Raw genomic sequence first — 17563 nt, 5'->3', positions numbered from 1 at the left:
GTGGTACTGAACTGCACTGACAACTGTTGGGGCCCATGACACATCTACACCAAGCAGGACATAACACTATGAAAGTGGTATATGGTATGTGTCAATGAGCCCCAACAGTGGTCAGTGCATTTCAGTGCCACTATAAAGCAGTAGTGTGGCTCCTGCCCTTTTATCTACCTCTTTTACACTGCTTTCATAGTGGAATATCCTGCTTGGTGTAGATGAGCCCTGAGAGAGAGAGAGAGAGAGAGAGAGAGAGAGAGAGAGATAGATTAACTGATGCATACAACCCCCCCTTGCAAAGTCCTCTTAGAAGGATAAGGAATTCTAGCCTAGACTGCTTATGCTAGTTTTCTAAGTGCAAGTGATCTATTCACAAGGAAGCATTTGATTTATCTAGCACTTTCAGTTATTTGACGTAGTACATCCCAGAAAACAGGTTTATTATTTCACCTGCCATATATTTGAGAATTTAGTAAGCTTTCCAGTTTTGCTCCTGTGTAGGATTTTTTTTTTTTTACGTTCCTTTATGTTCTGCCAAGGGAAGGGCTGTGTTATTTTGTTTCAAAGAACTGCTTAATGAGAATATATCAAAACAGCGTATTTTTCTAGAAGGGAAAAACACCCTCCCAAAAACGAAAGTCACTGCTCGCTTCAAATTACTCATTGAAGTTTGCAGTTGCGAGATTTTTTTTTTTTTTTTTTTAAACTGTTTCGGTTTGGATCCGTGCATGGAGTGGAGAAAGATTTATTCCATGGCAAAGGGAATGGAAACCAGTGTGGAAACGGGAACTGCTAAATATATGTGATTGGAAAGGAAAATGTTACGATCTGGAAGTTGGCTTTGTTGTTTGCGGACAAACACAGAGATTTTTTTCTTGGAACGGTGCTGTAAAGACCTTTCCAAGAACTAGAACTAGTCATTAACGCAGAGTGGGGGACCATTCTTCCCATGGGGACTGCATTGTCTTGTGGCGGGGGAGGAATGTTTTGTGGGCCACAGACTGGCAGTAGGTGGTGTCAAAGGTACCCCCTCTCTTTCTGTTTCCCCCTCTTTTAAGATAATCACCACCCCACTTTCTGCTTTATCTCTCCTAAAAGATAAGGAATTCTAGGAATTCTAGCCTAGATTCCGGGCTCAGGAATCTACTCTCCGGCCTGGGTGTCCTGTCACTGATCCAAGATGCCGAGGGGCTGTGTTTTGTTTACTTTGTGGACAGCCAGGTGAATTCTGTGCATGCCCAGAGAGCCTCTAGCCTTCCTTGATTCAACTCTTTCGAGGGCTGGTCCCTGGTACTGCAGACAGACTCGGGAGGTGGTGCTCCCAGATTGCACCACAGAGCTCCAGCTAAAATGGCGTATCTTCTCGAGTATGGCGGAGAGGCAGGGCCTGGGAATGTCACTGCCTCATGGCAAAGCACCAAGTTTTCATGCAGAAGGTCTGAGATTCGATACCTGGCATCTCCAGAGAAGACTTCTGTCTCGAACCCTGAACAGCTGCTGCCAAACCGTATAGACCAGGGGCAGGCAACCATATTATTTTATTTTATTATTTATTAAAACATTTGTATCCTGCCCTATAACACTGGGATCTCAGGGCAGTGCACAGACAAAAATCAAAACAATGTAAAATAATATACACAGCTAAAAACATATTCAATGTTAACAAATTAAAACCAGTAGAGAATTTTTTTAAAAAAACAAGGGGAACAAGATAAAAAGCCATGTTTTAACTGGGCACTGAAATGAAGCCAGCATCAGTGCCAGTCAGGCCTCCAAGGGGAGAATATTCCACAACTGGGGTGCCACCACAGAGAAAGCCCTGTCCCATGCCCTGCCATAATTGGAGGGAGGGGGAGCAGATGACCTCTCCACAGCTCTCCATGAAACATATGACATCTGAGAGCATTTGGTTTTCAGTGGCTGCATCAGGAGGATCATCCTTCTTGATGTGGGTACCAGGAAATGGCTTGACCTGTCCCATACATTCTCCTGCTGGAGAGAGGTGCAGAGGAGGCAAAGCATTTCCCTTGTTATCTCCGATTACAGATTGGAGATAACAAGCGGAGTCTTCTCTCTGCCTCCCCACAAAGCTCTCAGTAGCTTCTAGCCAGAGGGCTGAACTTCGTTAGGGGTATGGGCAGGGCCTGCGGAGTAGAACTAGCCTCCGTTCGCTGGCTGGGCTACCTCCATGGGCTGGACGTTGCCCTCCTTTGATGGAGAAATATTGAGCTTGACTCGGTATAAAGCAATGTCCTGTGTTCCTTGTTTACCTGGAAAACGAAGCTATTTTCTGTTGCTAAACCTGCACGGGGTGCCTAACTTACCTGCCTGCTGATTCCCCTGACACTTTGTCACTGGGTCTGAGGCACTTCCCAGCTGGGATTCTCTTGCAAGCCTATCCGAAACATCTGGAGGGCACCGGGCTGGGGAAGGCAGGCCAAGAGGTTGTGTCTAGTAGTGCCCCTCCACTGATGAAGAGCTCTTTATTCCAGTGGGGGTTTCCATCAATGGAATGGGGAGGGAGGCCTATTCTTAAGAATACTGGTAGTAATAAATCTAATAATAACAAACCTTAGTTGCTATGATCTTATTTTCACTCACTCCTCACACAACTCCTCACAAGAAATCACACAGCTAAACACATCTGCCCTCCAAACCCCATCACCAACCGAACCCCTCAAAGCACTCAGCTGCCCCATATATAGACTCCTCCCCCTTTCCACAGCATCACTAGCCACACCCACTCAGTCCAACATTCCGCACTCTCTAGAGTCTAGACATACTCATCCAGAAGACATACCTAAGGGAGTAGAAATGTGGGTAACGCCACAGAAGCCTCCTTTGAATCAAAGAGTATTCCCTCAGCAAAGGGATACCATTGATACATAACTCCCCTCATCTTGGGTAAATAAGGACTTGTTGCTGTTGAGCGGTGCACAGTCTGCACATGCTCAGAGGTACTCCTGTTTACTTATTACTTGGGCTGCTCTCGGCTGAGGGCGTCTGGTGCCAAGGCCATGGATTAGATTTCAGCCCGACCCAAAGCGCTGCCTTTTGCCGTCCCGCCAAGCTTTTGCAGTGATTTTGGACGGCGTGTGTTCAAAGTGGTTCCATCTGGCCACACACCCCTTTTTTGGGGGGAGGGAAAGGGTTTTTTGAGAAGCTTCAGGAAATCCCTCTGCCGATTACGATCAAGAGTGAGTCAGGATGGAGGACGATGGGCTCCACGTGGGAGCTTGCCTTGCTTTTATAGACACCAGCTGCGTCTTGGGGCTGAGCAAGGCACGCGGCAGCGTGGGTGGCGTCGCGTGCCGGGGAGGTTTGGCATGTTACACATCTGCAGCAACGCATCCCGTGAGGGACCTCGGCCCCGTTGGCAGCCTCTCCCAAGCCCAAAGAGGTGCCTGTTGTTACACCCCAGTACAGGTTGATGATCCCCTTACATAACGCCCCGCTCTCACGGGAGAGGGCGGCCTTCTGCCGATAAACATGTCGGCTACCGCTGGATGCCTGCGTTCTTTCGATTGGACTGGTCGGGCTGGTTTCCTGGCTCCTTTAGGTAACAGAGTTTACCACCACCTGATAGAATCAGGGCTGATGAGGTCAGGGCTAGGGATGGCTGGGCCCCTGCTGAGGGTCCTCACCCAGCAGGGCCCCCCTGGCAAGAACCCCCTGGACTTGCTGCTCCTCTCCACCATTGTTGACCAGCCTCTTGCTCTGGCCCAGACAAAGCTGGCCATGAGAAGAAGTGACAGATTCTGTTGGCTACCTACTCACCGGCTCTGTACCTGTCAAGCAAGTAAGCGGTGGCAATGATGAGAAAGAGGAGGAGGAGGAACAAGAGCAGCTGGAAGCAATGGCAGCAAGACGGTGGAGTCCCTAAGGGAGGGGACACCTGAAAGGTGTGTGGCCCAGGGGCGCCCTTCAAAACCCGGCTCCTTCACTGCACAGGATGCCAGAAGAGCCTTCTTGCAGGATCAACCGAGCCCAGCAGCGTTCAACCCACCGTGGCCAAGCTGCCGCCGCTTCCAAGGAGCCTTCTCTAAGGGCACGGCGGTCGCAGCCACCTCTCTCTCTCTTGTCCAGCGTCTGATGCTCAAAAGGTGCGCGGCCTCTGGATACGAAGGCTCCCCTTAGCTGCCACGACCAGTAGCCACCCAAAGGCCTACTCTGTACGTTTGCCATCATGCTGTACAACACCTGTGGGGATTGCAACACCTTAGAAACCTTTGATTTCGTTAATTATTATTTTTTTAAAGTAGAGCGGATTTCTAGCCCTTATTGTCACCAGGAGTACATTGTCTGTTGTGAAACAGCGGAAGATGGCGATAGCGTCGGGCAGGATTTCCAGTGGGGAGGGAGCAAGGGGATTCAGCATTTTGCATAGCTCCTCCTCCTCCTCCTCTCTCCCCAGCTAGCTGAAACAGCTATAAAATATGCCCTGTATAAGCAAAACCATGCAGACGAGCTGCTTAATCGTGCAAAGTTATGGTTTCGTTTGGACTGAGGTTTCCCCACATTCTGCAGAACTACCTTAACCTGCACACGCTTCTCAGGGCTACTCCGCTTTAGCAGGCTGCGTGGGCCTAATGTTTTTCAGCGGGCAGAGAGGCGGGTGACTTTTACTTTCACAGCAAGGGGCTGGGGTGAAAGGCCTGCGGTTAACATGCTGTGTGCGTTTGTTTCTCTTTCTCTCTCTCTCTCTCTCTCTCTCTCTCTCTTCCTCTTCCTGTCTCTGTCTGTCTCCCTGTCTCTCTCTCTTTCTGTCTCTCTCTCTGTCTCCCTGTCTCTCTCTCTCTCTCTCTGTGTGTGTCTCCCTGTCTCTCTCTGTCTCTGTCTCTGTCTCCCTGTCTCTCTGTCTGTCTGTCTGTCTGTCTGTCTGTCTCTGTCTCTCTGTCTCTCTCTCTGTTTCTGTCTCCTTGTGTGTCTCTCTCTCTGTCTCCCTGTGTCTCTCTGTCTCCCTGTCTCTGTCTCTCTCTCTCTCTCTCACTCTCTCTCTCCTTCCTCTTCCTCTGCTACTTCCTATTGTTTCAATACAGGAACCCAGAATGTAATTGAAGCATGCGTGGCGCAAGGAATCCAGTATCTAGTTTACACCAGTAGCATGGAAGTGGTGGGACCCAACATGAAGGGGGACCCTTTCTTCAGGTATGTGCTTCTCCAGGCCAGGAAGTAAAGGGGGACTCTGGGCTCTCCTGCCCCTGTGCCGGACTCCCCTCCCCTTCAATCGCAGGCTGCCGACAATGTATCTTGCAGGGGCTGCTTTCCGAGAACGCCCTGCAACGCAGGCTCAGCGGTAGGGCTGACCACAAGGCAAAGTAATAAACCAGGCCAATGTACCAGCAGACAGGTTTCAGTTCACGATAGTTTAGGAAAAGGCAGCCGTGGTCAAGATAACCGGCAGAGGTCAAAGTTCAGGCACGCAGTCAAGTATATGGAGTCATAGAATCATAGAATCATAGAATAGCAGAGTTGGAAGGGGCCTACAAGGCCATCGAGTCCAACCCCCTGCTCAATGCAGGAATCTACCCTAAAGCATCCCCGACAGATGGTTGTCCAGCTGCCTCTTGAAGGCCTCTAGTGTGGGAGAGGCCACAACCTCACCAGGCAACTGATTCCATTGTCGTACTACTCTAACAGTCAGGAAGTTTTTCCTGATGTCCAGCTGGAATCTGGCTTCCTTTAACTTGAGCCCATTATTCCGTGTCCTGCACTCTGGGAGGATCGAGAAGAGATCCTGGCCCTCCTCTGTGTGACAACCTTCTAAGTATTTGAAGAGTGCTATCATGTCTCCCCTCGATCTTCTCTTCTCCAGGCTAAACATGCCCAGTTCTTTCAGTCTCTCTTCATAGGACTTTGTTTCCAGACCCCTGATCATCCTGGCTGCCCTCCTCTAAACACGCTCCAGCTTGTCTGCGTCCTTCTTGAATTGTGGAGCCCAGAACTGGACGCAATACTCTAGATGAGGCCTAACCAGGGCCGAATAGAGAGGAACCAGTACCTCACGTGATTTGGAAGCTATACTTCTATTAATGCAGCCCAAAATAGCATTTGCCTTTCTTGCAGCCATATCGCACTGTTGGCTCATATTCAGCTTGCGATCTACAACAATTCCAAGATCCTTCTCGTTTGTAGTATTGCTGAGCCAAGTATCCCCCATCTTGTAACTGTGCCTTTGGTTTCTATTTCCTAAAGTCAGGGACAGTCAAGCTAACAGGCAGCGGTCAAAGCCCAGCTAGGCACTCCAGTACATACACAGCCCAGTTCCAGAGTCAAGCAGGAGTCCAAGGTCTGTGGCAGCACAAAGGTCACTCACAGGAGCTGCTAAGATGTTGTTTCCAGCACTGGGTACGCAGGCATTGAAGCCTTTTAGCCACAAAGGCTGCTGAGCCCCGCCCAGGCCCAGCCGCTGTCCATTCGAGCTCTCCGGTCAGAGCCCTACTCAAGAGGAGACCTTCTTTGTACGTGAGCACTCCTTCTCACGGGAGCCCTTCTGGCTGGGCGCTTGAGGCAGGGGTTTGCTCAGCTGCTGCGCCCCGTGCGGCGCCTCCTCCCCTGAATGACCGGCGTTCTCCTGGTCTGGTACCAGGGACTGATCTAGAGTGCCCTCAGTTTCTGGAAGCTCTGGTTCTTCTTCTGAGGAGGACTCCTCCAGTGAGAGCATGACAGAGAATGTCCATCAAGAGTGAATTACTTTTTTAAAAAACTTTTTAATAGGTTTTTTTTCACTCCTACACTCTTCCTCCAAGAACTTCCGGGCAATATATATGGCCCTGTCTCCCTTCCATTTTTATCCTGAACAACAACCCTAGGAGAGAGATTAGGCTGAGAGAGAGAGATTGGACCCCCAGAGAGCTTTCACACTGAAGCCAGGATTTGAACCCAGGCCTCCCGATGCTCCAGCCACTGCGCCACATCTTAAGATGACTTCCTTTCTTCCTTACGTGCAGTGACAAAAGAGCGTTAGGAGTGTTTCGAGGTGCCCTCTGGAGTCTGTGGAAATGCAGACAATGAGGTGCGACAGGGCTGATCAGGGTGAGGTGGGAGAATGGAGCCTGTGGCAGGAAAAACCTATGAGGAAAAAGATCCTCTTTGGGTAGAAAGTTTGCAGCCAGGGGTATAGCTGTAGCATGGCGGGGTGTGTGTGTGTGTGTTTACATTACGTGAAGCCTGTTGGTAGGCCTTACGCCTCTCTTTCTCCCTCTCTCTCTCGGCCTGCCCTGCATGGGAGAATAAAAACAGGACAATCCCATTCACATTGCCTGTAGCTCTTTGAATTAAGGGTGTTTCAATAGAAATTTCCCAATCTCCTGCCTCTCAGATCGGGTAACCTCCCTTGTGGACTGTGGGAATGCTGTGGACGTCATATATCTTGACTTCAGCAAAGCTTTTGACAAAGTGCCCCCATGATATGCCGTTTTCTCAGCTCCTGGAGCCACTTGGTACTTGACGCAGGGCAAAAATCCCAATACTTTCAACCAAGCAGAGTGCCTGATGGGTTAATTGTGTGTTTGCGTGTCTCTCAGCATCTGGTCTCCATAACAGGGAGTTTCCCTGGCTTTGCTCCAACCAGCAGTGGTTTTGGGCCCAACCCAAGGCAAGGGCTTTCCCGGGACATCCTTAGCAATGCCATGACAACAGCGCTACACAACAACGTTAACCCTGGAGACGGGCAAGGGAGGGATTTTTAAATGTCCAGCAGCGGGGATAGCTTTAGGCGGCAATGTTTTGGCCTTGTCTCCAAGTTGCCATGTCTACGAAAGCAGGAGAACGCTCATGGGCTAAATGTATATGAGGTAAATCAACTTGCTGCCTGAAAATAGAAAACTTTTCACTACCAAATGTTTTGGCCTGTCGCCTGGACTCCCTAACCCTGGGCTGCTGCAATAATTTTTTTATAAAAAAAAGCATCAGAAAGGGTCCAGTTTAGCATGATAAATTTGACCTTTTGAGCGCTCCATAGCTGCTACGAAGCCCCATTTTATCCCCCCTAAATTTCTGCTGCCAGATTTGAAAAATAAATAAACGCCCATCCCTGTTATAGCTCCTCCATGCACTCCAACGGTATTGGATGGGCTCCTTTCCTGCTCATGAGAAGGAAATGGGCTGGTTTGGATTTACATTTTGCATATATGAAAAAGCTGCCTCCTTAGAATGAGAGTTTGGATTCTTGGCTTGGTGGTGGATTAGCACAAGAGAGGCAGAGGGGTGTGTGTGTGTGTGTAGCAAAGGAATCTTAGAGCCATAAGATGCAAGACACACAAAGGTCTTACGTCTTTAGTAGATGTGTATAAAGGAAAACACTGGTAGACACAGTGTTTCCCATCATGCTTTTGCAATGATGGAAGAAATAGACCCCACCAAAAACTCTTTCTTCTCTATATCTCCTACTGGTTCTGGAGCCTTATTCCATGCTATATGGGACATTGTTCTAGGGTGACCGTATGAAAAGGAGGACAGGGCTTCTGTAACTTTAACAGTTGCATTGTAAAGGGAATTTCAGCAGGTGTCATTTGTATGCATGCAGCCCCTGGTGAAATTCCCTCTTCATCACAACAGTGAACACTGCAAGAGTATAGCTAGAGTGACCAGATACAAAAGAGGGCAGGGCTCCTGCAGGTTTCACTGTTGTGAAGAAGAGACAATTTCACCAGGTGCTGCATGCATACCAATGACACCTGCTGAATTCCCCTTTTAATAGAGCTGTGAAAGATACAGGATCCCTGTCCTCCTTTCCATATGGTCACCCTACATAATGAAGTAGCCTCCACACCATCATACAAAGTGCATTAGAGTGAATTGAACTGCACTTAAGTGTATTGAGGTATATCTTAACCTGTAACCATAACGGAGAGGGGAAGCTTGTACATTGAAAATCTTGGATTCTGATGGCCTGCGGTGTTTTTCTGTTCATTTGCAGGGGAAACGAAGACACCAAATATGAGATCGTTCACAAGCATCCTTACCCAGTTAGCAAAGCTAAGGCTGAGCAGCTGGTAATCGAAGCGAATGGACGGCTGGTAAGCCAGACTCCTCCTTCAGTGCGGGATTAGATTGAGACAAACAGTCTTGTGGCATCTGAAAGCCAAACAGATTTATTTTGACAGAAACTACGACTAGAATCTACTTCATAATACATGTGAAGTGAATCCTCAGCAGATTCACCTATATCTGCTGGTTAAGTTTACATTTTGTGCATCTTGTGAAGCAGAGTTCTTGCACCAAGATAGTTCTTCCACTTTTGCAACAAGACAACAAAGCGTCTTGCAGGACCCTAAAGACTGGCAATGTAATTATGATGCTTTAAAAAATCCTGCCCTACTTTAAGGCAGGTGTGCTGGACTTCAAGCCTGCAGGCCAAATCCAGCCCAACTAGGGTGCAAATCTGGCTCTCCAGATGTCGTGTTTCTCAGAACGCTCTTACTTTTGATGGGAGGAGGCTTGCTAAGTAATCTACTAAGCTAAGTCTCTTCTACCTGAATAGAGTCTAACCTCTTGGAAGCGTCCCCCTAGGCAAAACTATGCAAACTAAGCAAGACAATTGTCTATTCAAGAAGAATAAGAAGCTACTTCTCAGCAGGCCGGTAACTTCAGAGCCCGTAACTTCAGAGCGCTTGGTGCAGTGGCAGGTTCTGGTGTAATCTCTCCCACTTTCTCATGCCTTCTTTTCACGCTGTGGGTTTCAGCTTCCAGCGGACCCTAGCATCAGCTAGTTTTTCAGGATGCTTGCCCCTGGAAGAAACTTCACTTCCCACTGAATATGTAGGATTTATCCTTGAGGAGATAAGCTTTGGAGAAGGCTGTCTCTCAGCTGGGGAATCGCCCATGAGAGCTTCCTCCCCCACTGGTACGGGCTGGCTGGTGCCTGGCGCTGCGTCTTCTAGTTCTGAATCTGATTCTGATTGATTACCTGAAATACCTTCTCCCAAAACCGGGGCAGTAGGGTTAGACATGACAACAGAGTTTTGTGTATCACCACACCCTCTTCTCTTTCCCTCCAGCACTGATCAGTTGGTGATACCTGGCTTTTGCGCCCACACCCTCACACACATGCCCTGTTCTAAAAGCTTGAAATGCTGCTCATAAGGCTTAGGCCCTTTCTACACCATGGATTTTTCCCCTGGGCCATACCTGTGCGTCCAAATGACGCACAGGGGATCCCAGGAGCAGGCAGGGATGACCCCTCAATTTCCCCAGGATAACTAGTTCCCCAGTTATCCTGAATTTTCTCATGGTCCCGGGACAATCCTGAGGACTGCAGACAGTGTGGGTGCTCATTCCAGCTTCTTCCCTCCTCCCCCTGAGTAGTGGGGTTCAGCAGAGGGAAGAAACCCGGCTGGGGAGAGTCCAAGGACATCAAGGGGGGAACCTTTTGTTTGTTTCTTTGTTTGTTTACTCATGCTTCGCTGGAGTGCAATTGCACTTCCAGCTCCTGCCTCTTTAAAAAAAATGATGGGCGCGACGTCCCTCTTCCCTTGCGGAATGTTGTGCTTCCGTTTGGACGCACAGGGAGGATCGTGGAAGCGGGTAAGTCCGTGATCCTCTCCCCTCCCTTCTCTACGCCCTTAGGTGTAGCTCCTGGCAGTAAAATATGCTGACATCTTGACCATGCCCCCCTTTTGCATTGAGCCCCACCCACTGTTGGAATGTGGCCACCGAGAACTCCGAAATGGAATTTGGCTTTCAGGCTGGAAGAGGGTAGGCATCCCTGCTCTAAGGCAGCCTTCCTCAACCTGGGGCGCTCCAGATGTGTTGGACTGCATCTCCCAGAATGCCCCAGCCAGCAGAGCTGGCTGGGGCATTCTGGGAGTTGTAGTCCAACACATCTGGAGCGCCCCAGATTGAGGAAGGCTGCTCTAAGGAGATGAGTGTGCCTGAGGTTTTCCCCACATTACCTTGCCAATAACCTTGCGAGGCAGGTCAGGGCTGAGAATGTGCGACTGACCCCAGGTCATCCAGTGGGCCGTCATCACTGAGCAGCGATTTAAGCCTTGAAATCTCACCCGTTCGCCTCTCTACCCCCATTGGCTCCCTAACAAACCTCTCTGCCTCTTCTGTGCCAGATGGGAAATGGGAAGTCGCTGGTCACTTGCGCTCTTCGGCCGACGGGCATCTACGGGGAGAACCATCTGCTCATGAAGAAGTTCTACGACAAAGGACTCCGCACGAGGAAGTGCATGATCCGAATCTTCCCAGCCGCCACTGAACACGGCAGGGTCTACGTGGGTGAGTTACATGGATCAGCTCTACCGTTCTTGTGCTCCAGTCGATCACCCTGAACTCCCTAGTGGGAGATTCAGGACAGGTCAAAGGACGGACTTCTTCACTCAGCACATAGTCAAACTATGGAACTCACTACCACAAGGCGCAGTGATGACCACCAATTTGGTTGGCTTTAAAAAAGGGTTCGACAAATTCCTAGAGGATAAGGCTACCATTGGCTACTGATCCTGGTGGCTGTGTACTACCTTCAATAGCAGAGGCGGGAAGCCTATGTACACTAGTTGCTGGGGCACATAGGTGGGAAGGGTCCTGTTGCACTCATGTCATACTTGCTAGTGGGCCATTGTGTGAACAGAATGCTGGACTAGATGGACCCTTGGTCTGATCCAGCACGGCTCTTCTGATGTTCTCACTCTAGATGCCCTTTACTCTTGACCTAACACACACATGCCCTGGCTCTATTGGTCAATTTCGGAAAAAACCTAGGAAAGCAAAACGTTTTAAGCTCCTCTCTCCACCCTCAGGTTCTTGCTGCTTGGCTCATGGCGAAAGCTAAGCGATAAAACCAGAGCCTCTGCATTAAACTTAAGCGGCCAGACCTCTTCCGAGTTGTTCCAAAAGCAAGAAACAAGTATGAAGTATTAACTTGAAATATTGCTGGGGTATTTTGCTGGAAACAGTGTCACAGTTGAATTGCTCAGGATTGAAAAAAATGTGTGTGTGTCTCCCCCAGGTATTTTCGGGAGCAAAGGAAGATCATCTTGGTCTTTCTTAGAATTGTCTCTTTTTTAATTTTTTTCTGCAAAAGAAGACTGAGCAGCGTCTTGGATGTGCTTGGATCAAGACACACACTCAGTCAGTCCAAAGCACTCAGCTTCATGTTTACGAATAAAAGACTTAACAATGTATGCACTCATATTGTCTGTCAGTGGCTGAATTTGGACAACACAGTTCTGGATGGGGTTATACTCCCTCTGAAAGACTGCTTCGGGGTGCTTCTGGATCCGTCACTCCAAATGACAGCCCAGATAGATGCGACAGCCAGGAGTGCCTACTATCAGCTTCGGCTGATACGCCAGCTGTGCCTCTCCCTAGAGAGAAGACCTAAAGATGGCAGTGCACGTTCTGGTAACTTCAAGGCTCGACTTCTGCAATGCGCTCTACATAGGGCTACCTTTGTGCCTAGTCCAGAAACTTCAACTAGTTCAAAATATGGCAGCCAGGCTGGTCACCAGTACACCTAAGGGTACTCCCATACCCTCCCTGGCTGCCGATTAGTTTCCGGGCAAATTATAAAGCGTTGGTTATCACCTTTAATGAGCCTCGTGTGGCGCAGAGCGGTAAAGCAGCAGTTACTGCAGCTGAAACTCTCCCCACGGCCTGAGTTCGATCCCAGCGGAAGCTGGTTCTCAGGCAGCCGGCTCAGGTCGACTCAGCCTTCCATCCTTCCGAGGTCGGTAAAATGAGTACCCAGCTAGCTGGGGGAAAGGTAACTGCGACTGGGGAAGGCAATGGCAACCCACCCCGCTACAACATCTGCCAAGAAAACGTCAGTGAAAGCAAGCGTCCCTCTAGGAGTCAGCAATGACTCAAGTGCTTGCACAAGAGATTCCTTTCCTTTCCTTTCTTTATCACCTTTAAAGCCCTACACGGTTTGGGTCCAGGCTACCTGCGGGATCTCCTTCTCCCGTACAATCCACCCCGCACACTCAGGTCCTCTGGGAAGAATTTACTCCAGTCAACAAAAACAAGGCTGACAAGTATTACCCAGAGGACCTTTCCTTCTGCCGCTCCCAGGTTATGGAATGACCTGCCGGGAGAGATTCGTCAACTTAACAGTCTTCCAGATTTGAAGAAAGCTATAAAGACTGATCTCTTCCGGCAGGCCTACCCAGTTGAATTTTAAGATGCCTTTTAATACTGTGCTGCTTTTAATAAATTTATTTATTTATTTATTTGTTTATTACATTTTTATACCGCCCAATAGTCGAAGCTCTCTGGGCAGTTCACAAAAATTAAAACCATAAGAAAACAACCAACAGTTTAAAAACACAAATACAAAATACAGTATAAAAAGCACAACCACGATAAAACCACACAGTAAAAATTGTTATAAGATTAAAATACAGAGTTAGAACAGTAAAATTTAAATTTAAGTTAAAATTAAGTGTTAAAATACTGAGAGAATAAAAAGGTCTTCAGCTGGCGACGAAAGGAGTACAGTGTAGGCGCCAGGCGGACCTCTCTAGGGAGCTCATTCCACAGCCAGGGTGCCACAGTGGAGAAAGCCCTCCTCCTAGTAGCCACCTGCCTCACTTCCTTTGGCAGGGGCTCACGGAGAAGGGCCCCTGTAGATGATCTTAAGGTCCGGGTAGGTACATATGGGAGGAGGCATTCCTTCAAATAACTTGGCCCAAACCATTTAGGGCTTTGAATGTTAATACCAGCACTTTGAATCGGGCCCGGACCTGGACTGGCAGCCAATGAAGTTGTAAAAGGACTGGCGTAGTGTGGTCTCGCCGGCCAGTCCCTGTTAGTAAACGGGCTGCCCTGTTTTGTACCAGCTGAAGTTTCCGGACCGTTTTCAAAGGCAGCCCCACGTATAACGCATTGCAGTAATCCAAACGAGAGGTTATCAGAGCATGGATAACTGTAGCTAGGCTATCTCTGTCCAGATAAGGGCGTAGTTGGTATATCAACCTAAGCTGATAAAGGGTGCTCTTTGCCACTGAGTTCACCTGAGTTCACTAATACTAATAATGTATTAGTTTTAAATGTTTTGGTCAATTATGTGTATTTTATGTCATTTGCATTTGTGTTGTACCCCGCCTCAATCCAGGGTAGCAAATAAAATTATTATTATTATTATTATTATTATTATTATTATTATTATTTTATTATTATTAGTTGGTTAATAGTCAACCCCATGGTTGATTATCGAGGGGGTAATCCCCACACGACACGATTATAATCAACCGTGCTGTGCCTTAAGGCCAGCTTGTGTTTGATGGACACATCCCCTGCCCTCTCTCTCCCCCTCAGTCCTCCCATTGATATCCCATCAGCCATTGCAAGTTCTGCCGGCTGGACTAGAGTGGCAGCCGCTGCTTCGGTCGCTCTTGCCAGAGGATTCTGTAGTCGCCGCAAACAACCGTGTGCGACAAAATAGTCAACGGCGACCGACACGCAACATGCTAACCGACAGATGTTCAAATAGTCAACTCTGCACAGTGTTGGTTATTTGCATCAGTTATTTCGGCCGAATCACCAACCTTGGGGTGAAAAAGTCCCGATAGATGACACAAAAAACCACCGTTGACTATTTAACCCACCATTGGTTATTGTGTTGTCTGAACTCAGTTTCTCTCTTTCTCTCTTTTCATAAAAGCACCATAACAACACAAGGCATAACGTCCTTTCCTTTCCCTTTCATCTATATGTATTTTTTGGGTGAATTTACCAATCCTGTTCCTAGTATTAAAGAGTTTCTCCTCTTTCTTCCTTCCTTCCTTCCTCCCTCCCTCCCTCCCTCCCTCCCTCTGCCCACCCCCCTGTACCTGCCACTACAGGCAATGTCGCTTGGATGCATCTGCTGGTGGCCCAGAAGATACAAACGTCCCCTTCAACCATCGGAGGCCAGGTCTATTTCTGCTACGACGACTCCCCTTACAAGAGCTACGAGGACTTCAATATGGAGATCCTAAGACCCTGCGGCTTCCGTCTGCTGGGCTCCCGGCCCGTCATCCCCTACTTCATCCTCTATTTCATAGCCCTGCTCAACATGCTGCTGCGATGGCTGCTGAAACCCTTCTGCCTTTACGTTCCTATGCTCAACCCCTACACCCTGGCCATAGCCAGCACCACGTTCACCGTTCAGACGGACAAGGCCCAGCGGCATTTCGGCTACCAGCCCTGCTACATCTGGGAAGAGAGTCGCAACCGCACCGTCAAATGGCTCCAGGAGTTGGTGACCCGGAAGCAAGCGGAGCAGTACACCGAGGCGAGGGGCAAAGGGCAGGAGATCTAGGCCAGAGAGGTGCCCCTTCCCCTCCCACCACACCCACCCAAAGCAATCCAAGGCTGGCTTTTGCTGCCATTGGAGCATTTCGGGACGTTTCCTACAGCTTGGCAAAAGGGAGGCATGGTACCATTTCAGTGGACTCTGGCTCTGGTTGATTCCGTCCTGCGTTAAATCCGTTAAAGCACCTAAAATTTACTACACCCCGTTCATAAATCAAAGGACAGCACGAAAGGAAAAGAGGAGAGGAATTGGTGGATCTGTGCGGATCAGCTTCAGGAGCCAAGACCACCCACTGGTTTTCCAGATGAGGATTCCAGCGCCCATTAAATCTGTTTCGGGTGTGGCTGGAGCATATTTCAGTTACCAGTCTCTCCAGCGAGAGCTGGAGTCCTGAACCAAGTCTTGAGTCCAGATTTTGCTTTGGGCACGTTACACATTCCAAATCCCTCTCTGATGGGAACCACCCACTTCCACAACTTGCTCCTGTCCTAGTATTTTTCTTCTGCTGCCTCGGCAGTCTTGATTTAGCTTGCTGCAAAGGTGTAGGCTGGGGGGGCGGGGGGGGCGGTGTCTTTTGTGGGGCGGGGAGGAATATAGGCAGTCTCATATTGGTTCAGCCCCTCCGGTAGCAATATGAACACCGCCATTCCCCATTGCAGCTCTCGGATTCCAGTATTTTTCTTCCTACCTCAGTCACCACTAACTACATCATTGGCTTCAGTGCAATAAGGATCTCATGTAATGTCCTGATTTAACCTCACCAGTGACAAGTCATTGGAGTGGGCAAGAGAGATACATAGGGCTACCTTTGTGCCTAGTCCAGAAACTTCAACTAGTTCAAAAAATGGCAGCCAGGCTGGTCACCAGTACATCTAGGGGTGACCACATTTGACCAGTTTTAAAATCTCTTCACTGGCTGCCGATTAGTTTCCGGGCAAAGTATAAAGCGTTGGTTATCACCTTTAATGAGCCTCGTGTGGCACAGAGTGTTAAGCGGCAGATACTCCAGCCGAAACTCTCCCCACGGCCTGAGTTCGATCCCAGCGGAAGCTGGTTCTCAGGCAGCCGGCTCAGGTCGACTCAGCCTTCCATCCTTCCGAGGTCGGTAAAATGAGTACCCAGTTAGCTGGGGGAAAGGTAACTGCGACTGGGGAAGGCAATGGCAAACTACCCCGCTATTAGAGTTGGCAAGAGAGACTTAAATCTGACAGAAGTCTGACACCTCCAGCTGTCGGGAATATGCTTTTGATGCCGTCATATACTTTTCTTGTCACGCTTTAAGGAGGGGGACCGACGAACGGACCAACGTGTGCAATAGGAATATGACTGGAGAAATTTCTTCATTAGATTTAGGAAATTCTTTCCTTTCTTTTTTTTAAAAAAATATTCTTACTAGAATCCCTGTCATGCTCAAGACCCATGGGTGGAGTTTAGGAGCTAAGGGGTGGTGCCTGTGGAACAGGGGGCGGAGCCTGGATGGGGCAGATCTGAGTGGCGCTTGGCAGGACCAGTGGATGACGCTTGGCTGTTTTGGGGCGGTGGGCGTGGAGGAGGGAGCCCGGCTGTTCCTGACGGCCATGTGGTCTCATTTATTTGATTGCTCTAATCAGCCTTTATTACTGTATTTTAGCCAGTTGTTGGCATCCATTGGCCGTCAGAATTCTTCCTGCTTGCCTTGTGGCACTTAAAACATTTTCTTCTGTCTTTTTCATTCATCTGTTTTCTTCCTTCTCTTTGTTCTCTTCTTCCTAACTTCTGGGGAAGGAGTGGTTACAAGCGAGGATGTGTTGGGGTGGGAGGGGGGGCGATATGGATGTAGAGGGTGTCTCTGTAACAGCTGTCATGGGTAAGGGACGGGATGGGATGGGGCGGAGGTAATATCATCGTAATGGCAGGGGACCCAGTTGGCTGCAAGCCATTCCCCTCTCTGATCCCCCCCCCCCATCCTGCAGGTTCCTGGTGGACTGGCTGCTGTGCCCTCTGGCCTGATTGTGGTGTTGGTGAATGCCGGGTCAATTTGTAACAAGGCCTCACTCATCCATGATGTGATTGTGGGTGAGGGAGCTGACCTGGCGTGTGCCAACCTTAGCTGGAGCATTAGCAATCTTTTTAGATCAGTTTTCATGCAAAGCTCAACACTGGAAAAAGCCCAGCCAGGGCACGGAATTGTAGAACTAAAAAGACGCAGAAAAGGACAAAGGAACTAACCAGAGTTACCTTCCATAAAGTGTTACGTGTGTGTTTTAAGTTTAGTAGGGGGGAAGGAGATTAAGTGTAGGGGAGAATGTGATAAAAGTATATACAGTTAGGTGTGGTGACAGTGAA

The 17563-nt window shown here is 48.9% G+C and overlaps 1 protein-coding gene across 2 annotated transcripts in view; it reads left to right on the top strand.

The window, feature by feature from the left end:
• Positions 1-15786, top strand: part of HSD3B7 (hydroxy-delta-5-steroid dehydrogenase, 3 beta- and steroid delta-isomerase 7) — a 59119-nt gene extending 43333 nt beyond the window's left edge. For both annotated transcript variants that reach the window (XM_063137730.1, XM_063137729.1), the window contains exons 4-7: positions 5034-5142; positions 8915-9014; positions 11058-11220; positions 14787-15786. In XM_063137730.1, coding sequence (XP_062993800.1) covers positions 5034-5142; positions 8915-9014; positions 11058-11220; positions 14787-15244 — 830 coding nt within the window. In that variant the 3' untranslated portion in view covers positions 15245-15786. The remainder of the gene's footprint in view (positions 1-5033; positions 5143-8914; positions 9015-11057; positions 11221-14786) is intronic.
• The last annotated feature ends 1777 nt before the right edge of the window (positions 15787-17563 follow it).

This window comes from Elgaria multicarinata, chromosome 11, assembly GCF_023053635.1.
Source record: "Elgaria multicarinata webbii isolate HBS135686 ecotype San Diego chromosome 11, rElgMul1.1.pri, whole genome shotgun sequence".
Taxonomy (NCBI): domain Eukaryota; kingdom Metazoa; phylum Chordata; class Lepidosauria; order Squamata; family Anguidae; genus Elgaria; species Elgaria multicarinata.
The sequence above is the reverse complement of the archived record's forward strand: the minus strand, read 5'-3'. Positions and strand labels throughout refer to the sequence as shown.